The sequence below is a fragment of the Ictalurus punctatus genome, chromosome 8 (genome assembly GCF_001660625.3).
Source record: "Ictalurus punctatus breed USDA103 chromosome 8, Coco_2.0, whole genome shotgun sequence".
Classification (NCBI taxonomy): domain Eukaryota; kingdom Metazoa; phylum Chordata; class Actinopteri; order Siluriformes; family Ictaluridae; genus Ictalurus; species Ictalurus punctatus.
In genome coordinates this window covers 11591129-11616772 of record NC_030423.2, presented here as the reverse complement: position 1 = coordinate 11616772, position 25644 = coordinate 11591129, and the positions used below count along the sequence as shown (strand labels likewise).

The following is a 25644-nucleotide window of genomic DNA, read 5'->3' as shown; positions in this document are numbered from 1 at the left end:
TATAAGATGCCCATGCCAGACAAATAATTTATTTTGTAATCTGAGGATCACTGATAAAGGGGACAAGAAAATATATTTTTGTCCATTTAGAGCAGAGCTCGGCAAAGCACGCGACTCACTCAACACATAAGCTTAAGGTTTACGCTTTTGAAAGAGGACAGTGTAATTTAAATAAAAGATCAGACAAGTCCACAGGACAAAAAGAAAAAATGAAAAGCCACAATAAATTGGTAAATCAAACCACAAACACTTCAACCATCACTACAGTACAGAAAGAGGACCTGCATGACCCACTTACTGCCCCCCCCCTTCTCTCCTTGCAACAAAATGCATTCAGAGAAAGGATGTACAGTGCAGTTTTGCCTCAGTCATATTTCTAATATGGAGCAATAAACTACACTTAATTTCATTTCCATGAAAAACAGAATTTACAATCATTTTCTTGCTTGCAAATAAAAACAAAACATATTTATGATGCATCATGCTCTGAGGAAATAGTATTTTCTTTTTTCTAAAGGAAACTAATTCATAAAACAATTTACAAAAAAATATTTACTAAAATAAAAAATAAAAAAAAACACAAATGAATAACAACTTACACAAGTAAGATTTTACATCTCTCTTATTTACAGACCTTTAATGGCACACTACTTTCATGAAATCAGTAGATGACCTTCCTCCTATTCCACGTTCAAACGTCTCCATCAGCAGCTGTTTCTATTCTATTTATCCAAACTGCTCCAGGAATTTATCTCGAAAATTCCTTTGACAGTGGTTTGCAGTAGTTCACCCCATGCAGCAAAAAAAAATATAAAATAAAATAAAAAAGGAGGCATTCAAACACCAAAAACTCTGTTGTTTAAGCTTTGTACTGTCACACAGTGATATTCCAAAGACAAATGAATAAGGGTGAAGCCACGGCGTATAAAGGGCTGTAAAACACACTGCAGTGAGGCGGTTCACTTCTCGAAAGCTGACAAGGCTAGACCATGCCCGAGGGTGGTAGACCTCAAGACAAACTGCAACTCACACTGCTGAATGTGCTTTAGTGTTCAAATCCTGGATTTAGTGGTACACATCCCCATTAATATTGCATTCAACCAACACTTCCTCCGTTTCCTAAATAGCTGACGACAACCATTAACTCCATTAGAAAAACTTAATGAAGCACTAAGAGTGATAACGAGGCACTCGTCAACGGTGGTGCTGCCTCCTTCCATCTACACCAATAATGAAAGGCTGATCCTTTTAGACGTGACCAAACTCTGCTGTAAATGTATGCAAGCGCAATCACACCCAATTGTCAGTTAAGTGCTCGGGCACTGTGCACACATTCACCCCATACAGATTACAAACGACAAGCTAATAGCCATCACAATGTATATACATACTTACAAAGAAAACGAAACAAAGCTGGAACCAAAAAAATAAGTTAAATTCTTTCACACAACACCTGTTGGCAATCTGCTTGTGTCAAATAAAGACTTATAGTAATAAGCCCAGCCACAGGCAATCGAGCAGTATTGTTGCAAGAGGGGACGTTTCGCTCTCCAAGAGCCTTATTTTTATATTAGCATTCCACTAATTTAAGAGAGCTACAAGAACACAAATTCATACAGAAACTGCAGGGCTCGAAAAACGCTGTTCATTTCATTATGGAGCCTCACCCCATATATTACACCTTTATATAGCAGCTGGTGCAAACAGCATTCACCGTCTTTCACACCCCAATAGTAAAGTCCAGACAAGAAAAAATACCCGCAGGGCTTTGGCTTCAAAGATGAGAACAAAAGCACGATTGGGAAGGCATGGAACAGAAGCACAAGAAACTCTAGAGGCTCATTCGTGTGGCCCGTCTTGTAATATATGTCAAATCACTTAGGTGAAAGATCCGGGATGTGGGTGAAGGGAGAGTTACTCGAGGAGGGTGAAACCCCTTCCATCTTAGCTGGAGAACCTGAAGAGGAGCCAACACTGCTGAGGCTTCCATCAAGCAGGTCAGGGGATAAACTGTAGGAATAAAGAATCACACATTAAGCTCAAACACACACCAGACTAGATTTTTTGTTTTTAAATGCATTAACTAGACATCAATTCTTCATCTTAAACATAAAAGTGAGCTTCAGGTCCCAGAAAAATTAATTAAAAAATGAAAGGTACAAATTTAGATGATTATCACATATCTGTTTCACTGCCTTATATAACTTAGTCCAAAAGTATTAATGCTGAAATAAAAATCTTAAAGGAGTACACAAACACTTCACCTGCCACTAATCAGTCTCAGATGTTTCCAGTATCTAGTAGACGACCCCGTGTTTAACTCATGTGCTTTGTCACTCCAGTCATAATAAAAAATTTAAAAAATAGAATTTTACAACCAACAACAATCACCAGTACAGAGTACGCACCATGAGCTGAGTTCAGGAAGGTGAGCAGTCTCTGTGGACAACATGGTGGTGGTACCCTGGAAAAGTCTCTTTGGCTGGCTCTCTGCTTCCATCTCGCCTGAAACTAGGAGGTGAAGTAAGATTTAAGGAAAGACATCGGAAATTCAATAAAGGGTGCTTTTCACAGTCCATCTGTCTCATGACAACCATCAAGACCGGTATGGAAAAGGCTACCAAGCATTTGTTTCAAAATACAGTCGATATAAAAACTGCAGGGCTTTTGTGAAGTAAAAATTACACCAAGATAAATCATCTCAGACCCCCCCCCCCCGACATTTAATCCGACATAGATAAAATAAATATTTTAAAAAAAAAAAAAAACAACAAAGAACACACAGGTGCACCTCAAAAAAATTAATATCAAGGAAAAGTTCATTTTCCGCTTGAAAATGACCAACTTGGCGCATCTTGATTTGGCAATTTTACTCCTTTCTTCCTTGGAGAACTGCTCCATATGCATCAAACAGTGAGGGGGATCTCCTACGTATAACCCTCTTCAAGTCATTCCACAGATTTTAGATCTGAGCTCTGACTGGGCCATTCTAAATATTCTCCTTCCTCCATTGCTTTATTGAATTGGATTTGAGGTCGTTATTGTGCTGGAAAGTGACATTTTTCTTCACCTTCAGCTGTCTAACAAAGACCTGCAGGATTTGTAAGTCAGTGTTGATCTCTACACTAAATAGCATTGTTTGTTCCTTGTCTCTTCCCTGCAAATATGCAAATGATAACCCACTGATTGATAGTCCATTGTATTTATTTTACACCTGGCACATATATGTATACAAGTATTCTTGACCTCTTATTCAAATAGCCAAGTGCCCCATTAAAGAGTCGTTGTATTACCATATTGACCACAAAAAAAAACTATTCATATTCAACACTTCATCAATTTGCATGAACATTAACATTTTGGGCACAATAATAATTGCCTTTACACCCACCAAAAAAAAAAAAAAATCTGGGTCTTCCCACAAGTATGCGAATGCTATTGCTGTGACTTTGATATAATTCAAATCATTACTTATTTATATTGTTTAAAATTAGAAGTTTAAAGTAGTTGTTGCAGTGGCCAAATCACCAAATATCTTACATTTTGACAGAACATGTCCAATCAAAAACATTATAGATCAGTTGCTGCAGTGAGCGCTGGTGCATACAGATATTGCATATTAATCTCGGTTAGCCGGTATGCAAAAAGTGAGTGAGCAGATTTTTGCAAAGACGCAAATACTTGGCTCTCTTCTCCTCAGTGATAAGCGGGTGTCAGAAACAGAAAGTTGCACCGCGACATCTTGTGTACCGAAGTATTTCTACTTTTCTGTGTGAACAGACCTCAAATGCCTCATTCCATATAAGACCTAAGACACACCAATAATTGGCTAGCATCTCTGTGACAGAGGAAGAACCCTCCCAGTCATTCAGCAAAGGCCAATTATGGCCTGCTAAAAATCCTTGGCATGGTCAGGAAGTCATGAGTTTGAATTAGAGGCCGTAGACATCCTCAGACAGCAGCAGCACCACTCAGGACTAGCCACAATCTATTTCGGTACATAAGATGATCATTTTACCTTTCCGTTTGATAGGTCCCAAAATGCTGGGTCTAATGCAGTTAATGGGGCTCTGACTCCTCCTGCTGAGAGCACGCACACACACACACACACACACACACACACACACACAGTAAGTTCCACCAAACAGTAATAAATAAATAAATGAATGAATAAATGAAATGAAAAAAGGCCCGTCAATTAAAACTGCATGCGTTCACCTGAAACGACGTGTTGGGCTGGGGATGGGGCTGGGAGTTCGACCATTACTGCTCACCAAGATTTGCAGAGACGGAGAGAAGCACTGCTGCTCATTAAGGAAGGAACATGTGCATGAGCATAAGCAATATCAAAATCAGGACAAAAAGTAGTACATGTGTGGTGCTTTGCTTGATGAAATCATAACACACAATACCTTCTTCCCAATTCCTCTAGTGGGAGATGGAGCTGGAGACACCGGCACAAAATCAATACGCTTCGGGGATGATGATGTAGACTTCTCAAAGTCATTGTCACTCTGGAATAACATCGTTTACACGTTCAGTTCATATCATGATCAGCATTAAAAGTGTACGTGGTAGGTGTAATGTAGGAGTTCTATACTACCAACGCAGTCTGTGCTTGAGAGACTGGTGGCCCTGTTAACTCCGCGTTACTTTAGCATGCTCTTTCTACAGCCACAATCTCATCAGTGGGGAGACGTGGATGTACTGTGGCAGAAAAGCCACTGCATGCAAACTTCAACCTTTCATCAATTACAAATCCTTTACCTAGTTTAAAGCAGCCTTGAATACAAAGCTTGTACAACACCCCAGCATTTCTGGACATTACAGTAAATCTTACCAGGCTAAGACTTTCCTCCCAAGACTGGCTCATCTGCATGGCTGCCTGCACCTCCCTAGTTGGACAAGGGGGGGAGGGGGGAGAAAAATCACATAAAAATAAAAAGGGAATGGATGGGCATAACAAGACCATAGAGGTTGTTGATGCCAAGATTTCATCTGTTTAAAAAATATTTTGGTATAGTCACCCATAATGAAGATCCGGAAAGCCAGTTATTTACCGTTCATGAGCTGTTTCCCTGTTCATCACATCAACCCCTTCCTCCTACAAAGAAAGACACACATATTGCCCATTACTCAAGCAGTACTATTTAAAAACAGTAACATGCAAGCTCCACTGTTGCACTATAAAGCAAAGGCAAGTGCGATTAAATCTCCCAAACTCAAAAGAAAAACTGAATAGCCTACTAATAACTAAGGTTCTTACAGTGCCATCTTGTATGAGTGGGCAGTTACCTCATCATGACTTACAAAATATAGATTAAAACACATTTCAGTGCAACATCTACTCATTCATGTATTTATTTAACAAACATACAACATGGCCTTTATTTTTGGCCAAGTAGTTGCTGCAAGCATGCACGTGCATATACACACACATTTTTTTATTTATATATATATATATATATATATATATATATATATATATATATATATATATATATATATATATATATATATATTTATTTATTTTTATATTTTTATATATATATATATATATATATATATATATATATATATATATATATATATATATATATATATATATATATATATCCCCAGCAGTGCACTATTCCTCAGCCATTCTTTTGTTTTATAACAACAACGTGACAAATACTGACAGTGGAAAAGATTTTCTGGAAAGGTCATTCCACAATACAGCTTTAAATAAAAATCCAGTAACATTACATTTACGGCATTTTGCAGACACTCTTATCCAGAGTGACTTACATTTACATCATGTATACAAGGGAGCAATTTAGGGTAACGGTCCTTGCTCAAGCCCCAGCAGTGATAGCTTGGCAGTGCTGGGGCTTGAACTCCTGACCTTCTGATCAGTAGCCCAAAGCCACCACAATCTCAATTAGGAGATTTTTTCTTTTTTTATATATACACACACGTTTTGTTTTTGTTTTGTTTTTTTACAATTATGTGCAAACATTTCAGAAAAGAAATAGCAGATTTTATAACAAACATTTCCTTTCATTTTCACTGACGGCAAGTGATTAAATGGCCCATTAATATTCCGCTAGTTAACCTGATATTTTTAGGCTGGGTTATCAGGTTAAAGTTTCAAACTGCAACCTACTAACATGAGTAATCTACTACACATGTAGACAGAGACCAGGTTTACCTGTTTGATTCTTTCAAGCCTGGTGCTAGGGATGCGAACCGGGGACGATGGAACCTAGGTGTTACACAAACAACAATAAGCACAGAGAACCTTAAACAACGACATGGTGATTAGCAGGGCTGCAAAGTGAACTAGCTTCATGGCACGTTACACACCATGTTCGGCCGATTAACAAGAGTTGTGCTGTTTCGTCTGCTGCGTAGAATCTCTCGTTGGAAAACCTGAGAGTTGTCACTAAAACAAACAGAAAGTTTAATTGTTATTGAAAATACCGGACAACCCAAGGATGGAAAACAAGGCACAGATTGTCTTTGCATGAACATTGTGCGAGTTGTTTACTACCAATACAGTCTGTGCTTGAAGACTGATGGCCCTGTTGACTCAGTGAAGTAGTGGTGTGTGTTTTTTTTTTTAGCAAGTCTGTGAGTCCACACTCCTGACATCCAAGAGTATGGTTAAGTAACAGACATGCATTTACTCGACATTATAGCTTTTTAACATTACGAATGAAGCTTGAAATCGAGTGTAGTTTAAAGAAAAACGGTCATGAAGGTTATACGGTGAATAAACCTTAATCCGTTTATCATAGGCTCGCTGTTGGATCGCCTCAAGTGTCCGTCTCCCTGAAGCAGAGCCGACGGCATGTCCAAGTCCAGCTCCATCTTCTCTTGCGCCATCATTGCTTGGTTCTTCACGGTGCTCACTTAATGTCCGAGTTCGTCCAGTACCGCCTAGAGTTTCTCTGCTATAAAACTACATCGTTGGACGTCTTAAAGCAGCCAGAGCAAGTTGTATGAAACCCGACGCTTTTATTTGCGCATCTCGGGAGTTTTCAGGCTGTTAGCGAAGGCTAACGATACCTGCGCGGTGAAAGACGTCCACAACCGAAAGCAGCTGCTAGCTACATGCATGTACAGACTAACACGAGATTACGAGCCCTCAGACTAAAACTTGTGTCCATATCTAGATCTTTTTTTTTTTTTTTTTTACAGATTATTATTTTAGCCTTAACCTGAATGAACACGAGGTACACACAGGTTACAGCTATTTTTTGGCTTGTTAGCTTAGCTTGATGCCCCTTCGTCAGACTCCAAATTCAGCAGTCTTTTAGAAAATGAGAAGAAAACGAAGAAACACCGACTAGACCCGACCAGACCGCTGCCACACCGAAACAACAAGATCTAGTATATTCAGAAACGCTTAGCTTACTAGTAAAACACAATAGCGCTCAGTTGGCAATCATCGCGAAGGGAAACTAGCTTCCTGGCTAACTAGCCTGCCTAGATATGCTGCTCGTGAGATGCCGCTGATGCACTAGCATGTGATGCTAACCCTCACAAATAATGTATTACTGAACAAACAAACAACTCATTTCCATCCTGCTCTATCTGTCCACTTTCGTGTTTGAGTGAAGTAATAACGCGGGTGCAGCAACCGTTTCAATCAAAGTTGTGGTTTTCCTTTTGGACACCGCAGTGGACATCGAGACTCAACCAAGCCCCGCCTGTTTTCACCGGATGACCGACAGGTCCTACAGCCAACCAAACGTTTCGGATTCCACAAGCGTGTGCATTTGAAGGGGAATCCAATAAGAGAGTAGCCAATGGCATCGCGACTTGGAAAGTACTTCCTGAAAACCTTACGTTCTACGTCATATTGTCCCGCCTTCACTTTCGGCCCAGGGAAACGCATGGGTGCCTGGAGCTCTTTGTTGGTAAAGTTACCTTACAAATTATTCGACAAAAATGCAAGATTCGAAGTTTGTGGAAACGTTTACACTGAAGCACCGAATCATACTAAAACTGCAGATACAGTCTCGCACACCTTTAAAAACACCCATTATACACAAAATAGCAGGCCAGTACTGGTAGGCCTAACAATAATCACAATAAAAACAGCTGCTAAGCTACATAAAGACACCATTTTTTATGTTATTGTTGATTTCTTAACGCATTATGAATGCGTAGCCTGTCTGAAAGTAGGAGAAATACAGTACTGTGAAAGTAGTAACCAAGGTTGGATTTTAAGGCCTTACCTCTCCTGCAACAAACACCCTCTCTTCCAAGCTCTTTCCTCAGACTGACCAGCCTACTGCAGTTTAAACACGTTCACACTTCACAGCTCCAAACTACCAAATCCTTTTCTCTATAATCATGTTATTACGCTTTCTATATTTCTGATTACAGCACTGGAATATAATACACTACGATTCATATCCATTCTGTAGTTTTTTTGTTTTCACATGACATGATAATCTAATACCAACACTTTAATCTGAAACTGTACTTATACTTATTTATTTATTTATTTATGACAGTGGGGTGCTAATATTTTAAAATACTCTCTATCTAACTGCCTATTAATCTTATTTGTGCCTTATTATTTGCATTTTGAAGGCTTCAGGCCATCATGGGAGTATTATTCTAGAGACATTTTTGCTAACTTCTTCAGCTCGTCATTTCTCACAGCTAAACAAGTCGGTTTTAGTATGAGTAGTATGAAGCCTGATTTCACATGAACCATTTTATTTGTACAAACTGAACTATATCACACTCACTTGGCAAGTTGGCAGAGCAGGTAGTGTTGCCACCTCACTGCTCTAGGGTTCCTGGTTTAATCCAAATTTTACTGTCTGTTTGGAGTTTCTCCGCATGTTCTCCTCATCCCCACATGCGTTTCCTCTGGGTTGTCTGGCTTCTTCGCACCTTCCAAAAACTGCTAATATGAAGTAAAAGAAAGATTTTTGGACATCATCACAGGACGTCACTGACCCAAAAAGGTCTAGAAAGTTCTGTGTGAACGTAAACACTAAATCTCTGTGTTCTAGTTTCGCCTTCCTTGTCCACAGCTTACACAACATTGCAGATATATAATATCTACACAGAGCTCACTGGCTGTGTGATATTAGTCACATGTTTAAGCACCATTCACATTACAGCCTGCTGTCTGTGAGCAGACACAATGATTTTTTTCTTCTTCTTTCTACTCATAATGCGGGATGATGTTACAAAGTCGTTACTCAGGTCAAGTGATGTTCCTGGCGCAAGCCCTGGTAAAGTCAACAAATAGTTCTTGGAATGTCAAACTGGGGTAAATTTGCTAAATGTATCCTTCAAAGTTTGCTAATCAAAGGGAAAAATTCACCCTGAATGATTTGCATATTAAAGGTTATCATTAACATGTAATCTTCAGTGGTGGTGAAGATTTATTCGTAATGAAATTCTGAGTTGACTGTTTTAGTTTAAATTTCTTTCAGTGACATGCTGGTCTGTTTTCACTATGGTTATTGTTTTCCTGTTTTATCCACGAGGCCATTCAACTACCTTCTGATAATGGTGCCAGTGGTATTTAGCCCTTGCCTTAACTCTACCTAAAAGGACTGATATAGCAGCATTTTTGTCCTTTTTCACCTCCTCATCTGTATGCTCTGCTCAAAAAGCTTCAAATTTCATGCTAATCTTCCCATCAACACTATCTTGCTTGCCATCTTGGAGATTGCTAACTAGCTAAGCTGATTCTCTGCCATAATTCAACAAAATTGCATTGTACTGTTGCATTACATTCTGGAGATTTGAGTCCAGCATTTGCCATCTCCACTATTTCTGCACGGATTTCTCATTAATATGACACTGAACATTGAACATTTCTGAAAAATGAAAACGATAAAAGAAGTACTTGATCTTCTGTGTGATCTGTGCCTTATATAAGATGCTGTTGACTTTTATTATTATTATTATTATTATTATTATTATGACTATATTAAACACTACTGTAACTACACTAGCAATGTCACTGTGTCAAATGAGTGTGGCAGACAACAGCTAATATCTCACATCTCACAAAAATACAAAGTGGCACCAGAAACACCAAACATATCAGAAAAAAATTTATATACATATATTGAATGTTTTTTAGGATGGACTTTTTTCTTTAATATTAATTAGTGGAATGTCACTTACCTGGGCATGTTTAGCAACACACAAGCTCTATTCAGCTGTTTTGCTTTACAGCACAATAGAAACCCTCATAGAATTTGAAATGGTTTTAATGGTTATAATGACAATTGTATTGGTTTTAATGGAAACTTTAATGGTCCCTTTGGATCTCTACTGATAATTTGTTGCCTTCTGTGGGTGGCATGTTATGTGTAGTGGATACCATTAAGGGCCAGTAATGGTAATGGTTTTAATGGTTAGCTTGTGGTTTGTAATGTTATTTGTAGTGGAATCAATTAGAATTTTTGTGATGGTTTCTATTGTGTTTATCAGCAGGGATAGCAATACTGTATACATAAGGAATGAAGAAATGAGAGAATGAATGACTGTGAATAGATTAGAGGTGTGAATTATGCTGGATAGCACTATTCTATTCATCTACACATTTTCTACACGGCTTATCCTACAGGGTCGCTGGGAACCTGGAGCCTATCCCAGGGATCATCAATTACACCCTGGACAGGGTGCCAATCCATTGCAGGGCACAACCACATACATACTCACACACCCATTCATACACTACGGACACTTTGGACATGCCAATCAGTCTACCATGCATATCTTTGGACTGGGGGAGAAAACCCCCGCAACATGGGGAGAACATGCAAACTCTGCATGTTCGAACCCCCAACCCTGGCAGTGTGAGGCCTACGTGTTAACCACTAAGCTCCTGTATGCACTGTATATTATAAAAACAGTTTATTGCTTATGGCACAAAAACTAACAGCACTTACTAGGGTCAACTTCTGAACAACATTCTACTGTTGTGAAATATTTTTCCCTTCTAACTGCGCAAAGCTAATGGTGAAAAATGTAAAGAGACAAACACAAGTAAACTGTAAAATGATTACACTTGATGTTATCTAACAGTGGAGTAGATTAGTGTGTATAGTAAGAAGGTGGCCGCTGGGCTGTACTCCTCCCTCGTGTGTGAGTGTGTGTGTGTGTGTGTGTGTGAGAGAGAGAGAGAGAGAGAGAGAGAGAGAGAGAGAGAGGCTGTAGCAGCACTCAGGCTCCCACAAAGCTTTGCAGGAGACCGTGCAAGCAAATATCAGACTTTTTTTTTTTTTTTTTTTTTCGGCGCCATTTTCGATTGGGCAGGAGGTAAGTTTGAGGATTTTCGGTGTAATATTTTTCACTATTTTTTTTTAAATGTCTCAGTCTGTCAGTGAACTTACCGTTTATAAGCTTTTAATTTCTTTAAGTGTGCTTTTGAAGAGATTTCATTGTGCTGGCTTCATATAAACCGTGTTTCCTGGCCAGCTAAATGTAGATTTCGGTCATTTTTCTCCGTAGTTGATAATAAAAAGATGTTTTGAATACGATGTTTAGAGTTTATTAAGCTTAAAACGCACGACAAAACCAACAGTATAGACCATTTCAGAACGTCGTGTTTGAATATTTTCTGTCTATTATATCGCTGGAAGTGTCGAACGCTAACTAACATGATAGTAGTGCTGGACTATAGGGGCCATATATAGGGACCATCTCAAAACTATACATCCCAAAAGGATTCATTGTACTACTGACCAACACGAATCTGTGAAAACGTATTTAATACGCATGTTAAATGTTTAATTAACACACATGCCGTTCAAAAAGTGTACGTTGTACTTGCTGAATAAGGAATAATGTTCACTGATTTGTCAACAGAAGCATGTAGAGACTTGTTTTTGTTTTTTTTGTAGAGTCACGCAGGCGGCTATTTTTTCACACCAGTGCCACTGGAATAACCATATAACATCACTATGGTGAACTACTTGGAAATACAATTCATAGACTGTTTTAAAAAATTGTTACAAAATTATTATTGTACAGTGTTTTAATGAGTGAAACTTGATACACTACAGTGTATGAACTCGGTTGTGTCCGGGTTGCACTTGTCACAGCTCTCATTACCTCAGGGGTTAACTCATTTCATTTCTGCTTCCCCTTGTGTAATTATTTACTGCCTTATTTATTAGTAGTTTGCTATTTCATCAATTAGGAGTGCTCCACTTAATCAGTGTGGTTTAATGTAGCAGATATGCAAGTAGACCCGCAACATTAGACTCAGATGTGGACTGTGGATTCCTGATAAAATAAAATAAAAACCCCTGCAGGTAATAGTCACATTCAGTGAGATTACTACTATAGATCAGATTTCAGTGTGCATTTTCATGGAACCTACTTTCCTTAGAACAAGGCACAAGCGGCAAGCAAGCTGAGGCCTGTCCGAAAGGAAAAGCCACTCAATTGTCCTGTTATTTTCTAGGATTCCTGTAGAGGACACTCTTCTCTCTTCAAACTTTTTAGTATTGACACTGCTGGAAAAATAAACAAACAATAGAAACCATCACTGAAATTCTTATGGATTCCACTACAACTACCATTAGAAACCATCAGCTAACCCTTAAAACCATTACTGGTCCTTAAATGGTATCCAGTAGACAGAACATGCCAAGCAATAAATTACCAGTCGAGACCCACAGCAACCATTACAGTATCGATTTGAACCAATACAATTCCCACTAGAAACATTACAGGTTCTGTGAAGGTTTCTATGGCTTTGTTTTTTGTTCTTCAGCAGGGGAGGCAGGTAACTGCTTGCTTACAATTTGTGTTTAAACTCAGTAGATAAAAAGCTAATACTTCTACAACACTGGTTTTTTGTGACCAGAAAATGAATAATTCTAAATAAAAAAAGAAATGCGAACACACATTTACTGTTACTGAAACATAAGGCTGGAAATGGCACTGTCCATTGAAGTTGAGGAGTTGATCAGACAAACTGCTTGAACTGTGAACTCAACTCTCTATGAAAATTAATGTTACATATATTCTTTTCATTCAGACAGTTTATTCATCAATTTCAGTGGACTACCTTTGTGATATAGTTGTAGTTCCCCCCCCCCCTTGCTGGTAGCTTTAGTAGCAGCACATCATGGTTTGTAGTGATAAAGGAGATGCAGATCATGAGGAGCTGCTGGTAAAATTCCAGCACTTTCTCCAGTCATACCAACTCAGCACAATCTTGGTAACACACCAGTGCTGAAGTTGTGTTCAACTTCAAGGATGTGTGTATGAGCTATGTTATAGCAGCACGTCAATACTGGAGTTAGATGTTGGGGTATCCAGTGTTTCTGTTCTGCTCTAGTAAGGCCTGTCTACACAACCCAGGTCTCAACGAAGCAATTAAAGCATGTCTGGTATGTTATACATAGTATGTATATTACTGACTGTTATACTGAATAAAATCCAACTGAAAATATAGCTGTGTGGTATGTTTGTTGACACTGTACATTTTTGGTTTTCAACCCAAAAAGGCAGACATACAATTCAGGTAAAAAATTCGTATAGTTGACCTGTGGTACCTTTATTATTGTATTTTTCCCCAGGCATATTATCTTATAGCAGCTCATACAAAGCTTAGTGTTAAGGTGACTGACAGCTTTGTGTGGATTCTTAAGAAATCCAACAGAATTGCTCTTGCCTGTTATAATGCCTACAAATTTTCCAAGATCAGGTTGCATGGAGTAGTGTTGATTCAGACACCATTTGGACCATCTGTGCACCATATGACGCACATTACCTCTGTGAATCCATGACTTATTTTGAGAGAAGCTGAGAACTGAAAGACAAATGTGATTTCAATTTCAAATGAAATATTTAATGTCATCGCACATTTTCCAGTCTAATACATTTGTTAAAATCATTCACAAACCTCTCTGATACAATGGTCCACTTACATCTAATGACCTGTTTGCCAAATGGGATGTTGCTTGGGAAGCATTGTGTAAATCTGAAGCCACACAACTATTTAGAATAAATCAATTATAGGACCTAGATTGCTTTAATCATATTAACCTATAAGGCTAATGTACAACTTTGTAATGGTGTTGCTAAAACTGCAAATACAAGTAGCAGCTCACTTAGTCATCATTGCTTCATGTTTTTGTTACAGAAGATATACTGGATATGACCATTATTGTGGCTATATGACTTGGCATATAAGGAACCATAACATTTGATCCCCTTTACATAAAGTGTCAACTACGTTTACAGAATATAATAATCTGCAATAAGCAGTCAAATGAAAATGATTGTAATAACAAATTTAAAAGAAGAAGAAGAAGAAGAAGAAGCCAAGGGTAAACATCCTGTAGTCAAGAGGTGTGGTCAAAAATGTTTTTGGATCAATGTAATAGCTGTCTTGCTCATCTTAAAATCAAACCAACCAGAAATGATTGTGCATTAAAAAAAACTACATTTTTTTTTTTTTTAAAGAAGTTACATTTGATTATGTACAGTATGGCTTGTACAGTGTAAATGTTTGACTAGAAATATATTTTTGTTCAATGAGCAAGTACATAAGCAATCAACAAAGTTGTAAAGTTTGGATGCAAGCTTTCTAATCATGCAGAATAAAGTTTTAAAAAATTATTTAACAAAAGAAATGTTCAAAATGATACAATAAATTAGAGAAATTTACTTATTTTATATATAATTTTTTTTATATTATAGCTGAATACATTCAAACCAAAATACATCAGTGATTCAGCATAGAAAATCTTGGGGTCACTAGTATGTGACAGCCACTGTGCCTTGAGAGGAAGCATGGCTCTCTATACTGTATCTGCAGCAAGCAGCACACCTTAAAATTACAAACCAGAAATAATATAAAATGATCAAAAAAATTATGCACAGCTAAAAGGGTGAGGTGCAGACCACCTCATGCTTTGTACTTCTCTTTTCCTGTTTCACTGATGACGCAGATATGCTGAAAGGCAGAACAGGAGAAACTGTCAGGGCAAGTGGGACATCAGAACGCTTGCTTACGCACAAATAGTTTCACTTTGGGGGGGGGGGGGGGGGGGGGGCAAAAACAACGATGATAACTTACATTTAAATCTCTAAAGTACTCATTGTAATCGAGCGCATATCCCACCACAAATTTGTCAGGAACCTCGAATCCTACAACTAGGAAAAAAGGAAAGTTGAGAACGAGTAGAATACAAGGCGTAATGTATCATGAAAATTAATACATCGACTGTGCGACCTTGTGTGTGCATACAAACAAAAATTAACAAATTATTTTCAATGCACATCAATGTTTCTCATGCACATACAGATACTGTAAAACACTAAACTTTACCATCAGCAATTAAAATGAACATATTTCTTTTTATTCTGTTTAATAAGTCAACTTACAATCAGGTCTGTAGCCAACACTCCTTGGTGTCCTCTTCACAAGTAAACTTCACAAAAAAACCCACACAATTGTGTATTAGCTAAAAAGGGAATTCCACTTACAGAGACATGAATCTGAAGTATACAATAACAGTGCTAAATAAACAGACAATAAACTATATATTTTTTGCAACTGTGGTTACACAAATACATCTCACTATTCTCACAGTGTCCGATTAATCTAAAATATTTTTAATATCAGGCTTCATATCCTCCCCATCTCTCTTCTTTCAGTTTAATTCAATTTTATTCGTATAATGCTTTTAACGACATACATTGTCCCAAAGCAGCTTCACAGAAATATAAGGTCGTACCTGGCTACCTTGACCATTTTTGGATTGTACTGCTTGAGGAGCTCTAACAACGTCTGCATTGTCTTCCCAGTATCTATTATATCCTTTAGAATAAAACAAACTCCATTAAAAACAAAAAGCATAAATGCGCAAGTGATAAAGACATCATAGGGAATTTTATGTACTATAAATTCACTCATACCTCCACAATCAAGACATTCTTCAGTGAAACATGGAAAGAGATAAATAAACAAACAAACAAATAAATAAATAAATAAATAAATAAAGTCAGTAATCATTTTCATGACACAGTGGTTTTCAAACACTTCCTGCTCCTTTAACTCTATTTCATTTGATCATTATGTTCATTATCTAGTCAGGGTTTCCCTAGGTTTTCAGAGGGCTTAGGTGCTGTCTGGGTTCCTGGGGTGGTGGACGTTATTTATGCCATCTGGCAGACGCCCTTATCCAGAGCATACATCTCATTTATACAATTTACATACATCTCATTTATACAACTGAGCAGTTGATGGTTAAGGGCCAACAGTGGCAGCTTGGTGGTGCTAGGATTTGAACTCATGACCTTCTGGTCAGAAGTCCAATTGCCTTAACCACTGAACCATCACTGAAATTATTCGAAGGACATTTTAAGCTTTTCAACTCAAACTCTTACCATATTTGTGAAAGAAAACTGGCAACACTTATTCTATTGGTAGTCAAAAGTCTATTCATTTAACTAAATAACATTTGAGATTTAATTAAAACGAATGCCTTTTTAATGTTCATTGTGCAAAAAAAACACTTAGATGCTGTGCCTAAGCCTTTCTATGGCAAGGAAAACCCTGCTCTTTCTCTAAACTTTCTGTACTTGAAGCACATGAATAAAAACAAAAGTAGCAGTTGCATGCTTCTTCTCACTTACCTTCCCTGTAAGTGTGGACAGATCATCTCCACCAATCACCTTAATCTCGCCTGTGGATTGGTCATTCTATAAATAAAGAAAGAAGGAAAGAAAGAAAGAAATGAATAAAAGGTGAGTAACAATTTACATTACTGGCACTAATATGTGGGAACTTGGATTTTACATTAGCACTAAAGGCTGTTTCACACCGAACATGCATGTGATGTGCATCACATACAACATACACTTCCATTATACACACCAGCTCCATGAAACGGACAAACACATGAGCACTTGTTTTAATCAGTTTCTGTGGAGCTGAATTCCAACTTCTTTCAAAATGTACTGTGACCGGCCTTTATATTAAAAAAAAAAAAATTACAACCTGCAATCAGGCTGTAGAGAATTTCAAAAGAGTTTTGCAGAAAATGGTCTTGTATCTGGTAGGTGTCCTGATACAATAGTAATCACATGCGTTTACATTTAAATTCTTGTGCATCTGCAGACAGATACTGAAATCCACTAGCTGCACTCTGCGTTTAATATGCAGATTAGCACATTACAGTCTGGCAACAGCTTCCTGTTTTGTTCTTTATTTTTAGTTGCTTTAGAAGAATGTCACCACATCAAAAAAATGTATAGTTTTCAGCAGTGTTTAATGTTGTTAACATCAATAAAAGGTTTCAGCTTCTGCATTTTGGAAAAAGGGTTGAAATCCTGGTAAGTATGAGACACGTAAATGACCAACCCTGCATCTCAATTTGCCCACTTATACTATGCACTGTTTTTGTGCATGTGTGAAGAATAAATACATATGTTTGAGTGTGTATTAAGAGAGTATGCAAGTACCAGGACATACCAACACATCATGTAACGGAAGAAAACATGGTCACCGTAAAACGCCTCGCTGCATTTCAGCTTTTCTTCGTGCATTATTCCTTATATAATTTATACTATATAGTTTAGTTTACCATTCCAGCGATTTATTTTTTTACACCCCTCTAAAATGTGTCGTGAAATGCCTCCTCCCACACACGAGGAGTTGTGGACAAAATTAGCTGAAAAAAAGTACAAACGGATCCACACTTAAAAAATCTACCAGAAATAGTTAACCACCCGGGTACCTTTAGGACACTCGTTTCAACATGTTACAATTTGGGACACACTCATTCTGAGCTCAGATACTATGTCGGTGAACTCAGATGCAGCACAATTGTAATTTAGGTCATTTACATAGGCTGACTTGACGTACACTAGGTACAATACAGGTGAACATTAAATAAATAAATAAGTAAATTGTAGTTTTTTTTTTACTTGGTAGCTTTTGAGGCGAATAAAGTCCACAGTCATTGGAATGGAGCGATCACTGTTGCGGTTCAGTGCTTTGATGTAGTCCAGCAGGTCTGCAAAGAACTTGTAGCCCCCTTTGAGCACACAGAGGGCAACAATGTGGTGTCCCCCCATATCCTTCATGATTTCTCTGGCCAGTCGCTCAGTCCTGCAGGAATCAGGGCACAGTGAGGCAAGTCAAGATTGTATCAGTTTTCTGTACTAAGACAACACAATTCACGCAAGCAAAGGTCATTTAATCTCGGTCATTTAGTCATTTAAATTTTAAACTGTACACTTGTCCTGGTTACTCAACGTTCTCATGACCGAGATAAGTCTTTCTCTGGGTTTAAGAGAGAAGGACAAGGGCTAAGGGAGTGTTAGATGTTTGCCAAATACCTGTCCATGATTAGTCCATGAGGTATATAGACACGTTCCAGGTCAGAAGCATAGTGCTTTGGTATGCAGAAGAGGTCGAGATCATAACCCTGCTCATCATCGCTGATCTGAAATTCACAAATTAAATACCTGGTTAATAGTGCAGCAGACAGAACTCAAAGGGTGAGAAAGAAGCTAAAACACACACACACACACACACACACACACACACACACACAGAAGTAGGACAGTAGGGCAAGAGTTCAAATGGTCATTAACCCATCAGTCAACTCGAGTCATCTAGGCTACGCAGTAACGTACAAAATCTACGTTGTCTTTCCAAGGACATTTAAGGAATAGCCATGAAAAGCCTTATCACACATTAGTAAGCCTGGTGGTAATTTTACCTCGTTGCTGTCTCCCTGATAAAGTGACTAAGGAAGAAAACACTGAGTCAGAGCCTTTCATTGCTGGTTGCTATGTTTGCAGGAAAAAAAGAAAGAAAAAGTGCCACCCCATAAGAACAGCGCCTTAATGTACAATTCAGCACAAAAGCAGAACATGGGTTGTTCGCCTGACTGAGTTTGCCTTTTGATCTTCATGTCCAAGCAGAACGTAATACTGATAATGTCAGGATCCAGAATGAGAACTGTAGGATGTGTATGGTCAAATGTGTGAGAGAGACTTATTTCACGAGCACGATGCAACCGGGACACTTTGACTGGCAAGCAAAATCACCAGACCTCAATCCAATAGCTAAGTTGCTGGAACAGCAGGTTTAAAGGGAACCCTGACTATGAAGACTTGTATGGCTTATTAGATTAACCCTCACATCCGATATACAAGTCCGCTATACAAAAACACTCTGGATGTCAGTTTTAAAATAAATAAATAAAATCCTTGCACTCGTAGGCCGCCACTGCCGTTTATGTCGCAATGCATTCTGGGTAGTGATGTCAAATGGTTGCAACGGTCTTGAGTCTCCAGGGACCCCACAGCGACATAAACATGTCTTCGGCCTTTTCAATTTGAACCCGAGCGTAACACGAGTGAAGCAGCTAATATAGAAGACATTACTCACAACGTACATCAAAAAGACGACGATCGGCGGGTGCGCCAGTGAGCAGGCATGGAGTAGGTTGTGTTTGTGATGGTCTCCGTTAAATTTAGATAAAATAGTTCTCTTTTTGGGACGCTATGATTTGAAATAGGCATTAAAACATCACTTGCTTAGGGTGTCTTGCTTTTGCATAACTTTTTTTTGTTGTTACCATAGCACAAAAATGGCAAAAAGTATGCAACAATACACATGCACGGGAAGGAGCGTTGCTAATAGGCCTGGCAGTGACCAGAAAATCACCGGAGAAGCAAACAGAAGTGACTGATATGAAAACAAATTTTGTGATTTATATATTGGAATGTTTTAATATACTCTTAGTTAATAGGTTAATGGTCTCTCTCTATCTAGATACATCTCTCCTTATACTCGGCAACAGCATGATCAGTTGCTTTTTTTTAATCCAACGTATTGTCTTGATAGTACTCTAAATTGTAAAGCATGCCTATACGTTCCCATTTACCGCAAGGTCAACTTTTAACAGAACTGATTCTACAGAGTAAAGATCAACTGTGCCCTATGCCATAAAGGCGTCCTGTTTCAACACTGCATTAAATGTTTTCAAACCAAGTGAACTCTGAATTTGTCATATGACCGACACCAGAAAGAAAGCGTTCTCTCTCTCACCATCGCTCTCTGGGATTAGTTCTCCTTCTTTTTGGTTGCAGTATTCTTTGCCAAGTGTCAAGCTACTATTTGCGGTCCATAGTTCTCAAACCTCAACACACAAACGACCCTTATCTGAAACTTAAAGGTGACCAATGAGATCAAGGAGGAGGTTACTCAGTGCAAAAAATGATCGCCCCTTCTCAAGGCACAGTTTGTTTATTACTAATTTGGTCGTGCATCAAATTCAATATTAGTAAGCAAAGTTTATTTGTACACAATAACTGTCAAATTGTTATTTAAATGAGCGTATATTCCGAAAACTACAAGGTCTATGAGTAGGATGGAGTTTTGCCTATAATATTTCATGACATTAGCTTTGGTTAGCGTTCCGGCTGAACACTTTTTCATTAGAAATCACACTAAAGAAATACAATAAACAAGCAAATAAATGAATAAATAAACCCCACGACACTGAAACAGTCAACTGGCTGGGAGTTATAAAACTACATATACACTTTATGCAGTTGCAAAAAAAATAAGCATGCATCATTCTTTACATATTTGAGTGTTGGACCAATTTTCTTATCCAAATTTTTTACAAATCACATATTAAACTGGGCTTTGGGAGGAAGGGGAGCTCCCTCTCTCTTATTTTATAAGTGCCATAAATTTGAGAACACGTTCAACATGTGGGTCATTATATCAAGTTCATGTTACTGACATCATGGCAATGTGATTAAAACAGACGTGGATACATCTGTGGCTGTGTCAAGGGTTTCATTTGACTAAGTACAATTGGGTGGCTGGGTTTTCTCAAAAATAACTTAACACACAGTAAAACCGTTTAACTAGCAAAAAGAAGACATTTTGCTTTGATCAACACTACTCTACCGGTCAAAAGTTTGGGGACGCTTGAATGAAACGTTTCTCATGATCTTAAAAAAAAAAAAAAAAAAAAAAAAAAAAAAAAAACCCTTTTGATCTGAAGGTGTACGGTTAAATGTAGGGCTGCAACTAACGATTATTTTCATAATCGATTAGTTGGCTGAGTATCTTTCCGGTTAATCGATTGGGTTCTTTTCTGTTTTGGGCAAACAGTTATGTAAAGTTTTAGTCGTAAGTTTATATTTGCAACACTCAGTTTGTGGATTTTATTTTAAATAAACAAACAAACAAAAAAATGGTACTGAAAGAAAAGAACCCAATAGACACAGATGCACACCAGAACATATTATTAATTTAGGACTGTAGTTTAATTCTGTGCTTTTGTGCATCCATAAAAAAAAATTATGCATAAATACTTGTACATAATATAAACTAAAATAAATGGATAAAATAAAGTTAAAATTTTATATTATACATATAATATATACACATTATAATTATATATAAATAAAATAAATATATAATATATATATTTATTTTATATATACATATATTATAATATATATAAAATAAATATATAAATATATACACATTATAATTATATATATACATATACACACACACACATACATACACACACTAAATTAAATGTAATTATTTAATAAATTACTAGTATATATGCTTTATTTTAGTTTACATTATATAATAGTATTTATGCATTATTGTTTATGGATGTACAAAAAGCACAGAATTAAACTACAGTCCTAAATTAAAATAAAAACCTCACTTTCACTGCACCTTGTGGTTTCTGTTACTCGCTGCCTTTAGACATTGTTTACTTTAGACATTGTTTACTTTTGATCATAGTGTTTTAATTAGACATTAAAGATCTTACACGCACTCCCACCGTGTATCACCGTGCATGATCAGCAACACGGCCTCGTTACTAACATCACTTCTGTTATAATGAACAACAGAATTTACACTGCAAGCGCGCGAATACAGCACAATGACAAACTGGAATTAAACTAAACCTTTTAAGCAACTTGCACAAGTTTCCCCTGCCCCTTACACACAGTGGAGCATTTTGGATATAAATATAACTTTGTGCTCATGCACCACTGATTGATCTCCACGGTGTTTAATATTAAATGCCCGTTTAAACATTCTTCTGATTGAGACTTAGGTCATATTGGGAATAAAAGGTAACATTGACAAACAGTAAACTGAAGAAAGTCATTGTCTGTGACTCTGGGTATTAGGCTAAAGCTAACGGCATCAACTTACGTGCGTATGACTTCATGCGCCGTTGACTAGGAAGCGGCTTATACTTCCAGTTAGAAAAAAAAAAGATGCTAGTGTTATAGTTGAGATGATATTACCTTTCTAAAATAAGCAGACAAGATGGTAGAATACCTAGTGCATAGTGTAAGTGTATATATAGTGTATATTTCATTTGGGACACAACTTTATTATTCACTCCCTGAAGCGTGTTTTCGGAACAGAAGTAACATAATGAGTAAATCTCCCCCATGCAGCGCACAGACTAACTAATCGATTATGAGATTCATTGATAAGGATTTTCATAATCGATTACTATCAATTAGTTGTTGCAGCTCTACTTAAATGTTTGAAATCGGTGTTGTGGACAAAAATATAATTGTGCCAACTTATTCGTTTCTTGTATTAGAAAACTAACATTTCACTTACAAAAAAAATGTAAAAAAAAATTTAAACAGATAAATTGGAGCATCAGTGGGAACTCCTTTAATACCATTTAAAAAGCATCTCGGGGGAATCCTCAAGACATCAGTTGAGAAAATATGAAGAATACATTTCTGAAAATTCTAGGCATAAAAAGCACTGACTTTGAAGATGCTAAAATACTAAATTATTTTGGATTTTTTTTTTTATCACAACATAATTCCCATAGTTCCTACAACGTTTTGATGACTTACAGTGTGGGGGGAATAAAAGAGAATGTCTCTAAACCTTTGACTGGTAGTGTGTGCACACATTTGCCTTTTGATTTGTTTGTAGGAAAAAGAGAAAGCCAATTCTCTGTAAAAGCAGTGTGAAACGGTATTGCATCATCATCAGTACTCTAGGCTTTACACTGAATTTAAACTGTAGTGTCAGAGCGCAATGTAACCCATTATATTACATTATAGGTTGTAATATAATGACCTGCATACGCATATTTATTTATCTATGGGAATTTAGACTTGTATATAATGTGTTTAGGTTAATTTTAATGGCTTTTTAAACGTAAACTAATCCTGGTTGTGACTAATTTAAGATCACACAGTTTTACTACATGGAATGATCTGGGATTGATTTAATTTAATGGATTAAATGGTGCTTCACACACACACACACACACACAGAGAGACGCACACAGACGCAGCAGTAGCTCCGAGCCTGATTTCTGTATTAAAATTATTATTCGGATGTGTTTTCCATTGACAGAATGGATGATTAAGGTATGTTAAGAGCAGTAGCAGAAGCAGCAGTGTTTAGCCACCATGTGCTATGCGTGCTAAAAACAGGCGCGTGCCCCGAGGCCCCAAAGCTATACGTGCTATGCTAACGACACAAAACATGCAACACGACAATGATACACTTCGAACAAGTTATTCAAGAAACATGACATTTTCAGTCACATTTGGTTTTGCAGTAAGGTTAAGTGTAATGCGAAGGTGTGAAATGCTTGTAGCTGTAGCACGGAGCAGAGTTACCTAGCGGACCATGACATGAGAGCAGATAGACGCTGTGGAGAAACAGCACACGGTACACAGCAATACATACCACCACACAGGAGCTGCTGGACGCCATGGCCAAACTGTTAACAGTGTGAAATTCACCGCGTGTACTCGGTCCAGTGCAACCCGGTTTCTCTTTCAGCCCGGGAAGCGGAACTTCCGACAGCTCTGCTGAACGCAGTCTGGAGCTCTTTCGCGCGGCTCAGGGCGTGTTTAGCGACTCTAAAGGCACAAACAGAACTGGAGACCAGGCTGTGATTGGTGAGCGCAGGCTCACGTGCGATTCTAGACTTTATCCCATAAGGGAACTCAGACCCCAAGGTGGCATTTGCAAATAAATAAATAAATAAATAAATAAATACATAAATAAAATAGAAGAGGAAGAGGAAATAAGTACTTCTGCAACTGAATGCAAAGTGCAGCTGAATGCATGGTCACTGTTGCATGTATGTGTGTGCAGTACATCACTGTCAATCTGGAAACGTGCAATGTTAGTTGGTATCACTGAATGAATGAATTGCTGTTGACAATAAGACGAGCCAAAGCAAGAGGATCTTCCTGTTCAGCTGGCAACATGAAGGGCCGCCATCTTTTTCATCTCCCCCTCACATCTTGTGATAATCGAGTAAAAGGGGTGCCTTCTTAAGCAGACAGGTGAGAGAGAGAGAGAGAGACTTTATTAAAAAAAATACATCATTTTAATATTCAAGATTACCTATTGAGTGGTGGGTAATGTGACACTTTTTTGGTGATGAGTGGGTTATATTCATTCATTCATCTTCAGTAAGAGCTGGTCAGTCATGGTGGATGTTTCAGATCAAAAGATGGACATTAGAAGATACAGTGCCCTCCACTAATATTGGCACCCTTGGTAAATATGAGCAAAGAAGGATGTGAAAAATTGTCTTTACTGTTTAACTTTTTGAGCTTTTGTTTGACCAAAACAAATCATAAAAAAAATACTCTGCTCTCATGGATATCGATCAATTGCAAACATAACAGGTTTAGCCAAAAAACAAAACAAAACAACACAACACTTTGTTAAATATAGGTGTGCAACAATGATTAGCACCCTTATGAATTCATAGTGAAAAATATATTTGAAGTATATTAATCTATATTTTTTAATAATAATAATAATAATAATAATAATAATAATAATAATTTTAGTACACCTGGGTGACTAGGAACAGGAAATTGTTTGCCCAACACAGGGTTATAAATATGAGGTAACACATGGGCCAAAATCCCCTAGTCATTCATAACAATGGGTAAGACCAAGGAATATAGCTGTGATGTGTGGCAAAAGGTTGTTGAGCTTCACAAAATCTGAAGTGGCTATAAGAAAATAGCTAAACCATTGAAAATGCCCATTTCGACCATCAGGGCAATAATTAAGAAGTTCTAGTCAACTGGAAATGTTATGAATAAAGAATTGCACGTGTGTCTATATTGTCTCAACGCACTGTGAAGAGGATGGTTTGAGTGGTCAAAAAAGCTCCAAGGATCACAGCTGGAGAATTGCAGAAGTTAACTACGTCAAAAAGTCTCAAAAAATACTATCTGAAGTCACCTACATCACGACAAGTTGTTTGGAAGGGTTTCAAGAAAAAAGCCTTTACTCTCATCCAAAAACAAAACTCAAGCATCTTCAGTTTGCCAGACACTACTGTAACTTCAAGTGGGATCGGGTTCTATGGTCAGATGAAACCAAAATAGAGCTTTTTGGAAATAAAAACCAGAGGTGATTTTGGCGCATTCAGAGAGGTAGCCATATGGAATAGTACCTCAAGCCCATGGAGAAATATGGTGGTGGCTCTTTTTGGAGCTGTTTTTCTGCCAGAGGACCTGGACATTTTGTTAGGATACATGACATCATGGACTATCAAATATCAACAGATATTAAATGAAAACCTGACTGCCTCTACCAGAAAGGTTCAAAATGGGCCATGC

At 37.6% G+C, this 25644-nt stretch overlaps 2 protein-coding genes and 1 non-coding gene across 6 annotated transcripts; all 3 read right to left on the bottom strand.

Moving 5' to 3' along the window:
- pabir2 (PABIR family member 2) lies at window positions 1–7750 on the bottom strand. Of its 2 annotated transcripts, none has more exons than XM_017474494.3 (10): window positions 6764–7750; window positions 6349–6427; window positions 6194–6247; window positions 5061–5104; window positions 4841–4895; window positions 4413–4514; window positions 4219–4304; window positions 4019–4083; window positions 2409–2511; window positions 1–2010 (listed from the first exon to the last, which is right to left on the bottom strand). In XM_017474494.3, exons 1-10 carry the CDS (start codon window positions 6871–6873, stop codon window positions 1875–1877), a joined length of 834 nt encoding a protein of 277 aa, XP_017329983.1. In that variant the 5' UTR covers window positions 6874–7750; the 3' UTR covers window positions 1–1874. The 2 variants fall into 2 exon arrangements, with proteins under 2 accessions (XP_017329983.1, XP_017329984.1); XM_017474495.3 differs by having other exon boundaries at window positions 4019–4080.
- Window positions 4582–4734, bottom strand: LOC124628468 (small nucleolar RNA U109). Its single transcript, XR_006983002.1, has one exon. It is a non-coding gene; the product is annotated as a small nucleolar RNA U109 (small nucleolar RNA).
- A 6060-nt stretch (window positions 7751–13810) lies between the features above and the next one.
- Window positions 13811–23983, bottom strand: hprt1 (hypoxanthine phosphoribosyltransferase 1). 3 transcript variants are annotated; one of them, XM_053681973.1, is made up of 9 exons: window positions 20063–20112; window positions 18340–18446; window positions 17926–18109; window positions 16633–16698; window positions 15913–15930; window positions 15732–15814; window positions 15379–15425; window positions 15071–15147; window positions 13811–14947 (listed from the first exon to the last, which is right to left on the bottom strand). In XM_053681973.1, exons 1-9 carry the CDS (start codon window positions 20063–20065, stop codon window positions 14900–14902), a joined length of 633 nt encoding a protein of 210 aa, XP_053537948.1. In that variant the 5' UTR covers window positions 20066–20112; the 3' UTR covers window positions 13811–14899.
- Between the last annotated feature and the right edge of the window lie 1661 nt (window positions 23984–25644).

Excerpts from the sequence above, each read along its gene's own strand:
- pabir2 (XM_017474494.3), bottom strand. The coding sequence starts at position 6,873 with ATGATGGCGCAAGAGAAGATGGAGCTGGACTTGGACATGCCGTCGGCT. Across the intron at positions 6,428-6,763 it reads CCTATGATAAACGGATTAAG|TGACAACTCTCAGGTTTTCC; the intron begins GTTTATTCACCG and ends TGTTTGTTTTAG. Across the intron at positions 2,011-2,408 it reads CTTCCTGAACTCAGCTCATG|TTTATCCCCTGACCTGCTTG; the intron begins GTGCGTACTCTG and ends TTATTCCTACAG.
- hprt1 (XM_053681972.1), bottom strand. The coding sequence starts at position 23,764 with ATGGCGTCCAGCAGCTCCTGTGTGGTG. Across the intron at positions 18,110-18,339 it reads CATGGACTAATCATGGACAG|GACTGAGCGACTGGCCAGAG; the intron begins GTATTTGGCAAA and ends TGATTCCTGCAG. Across the intron at positions 14,948-15,070 it reads AGTACTTTAGAGATTTAAAT|CATATCTGCGTCATCAGTGA; the intron begins GTAAGTTATCAT and ends TCTGCCTTTCAG.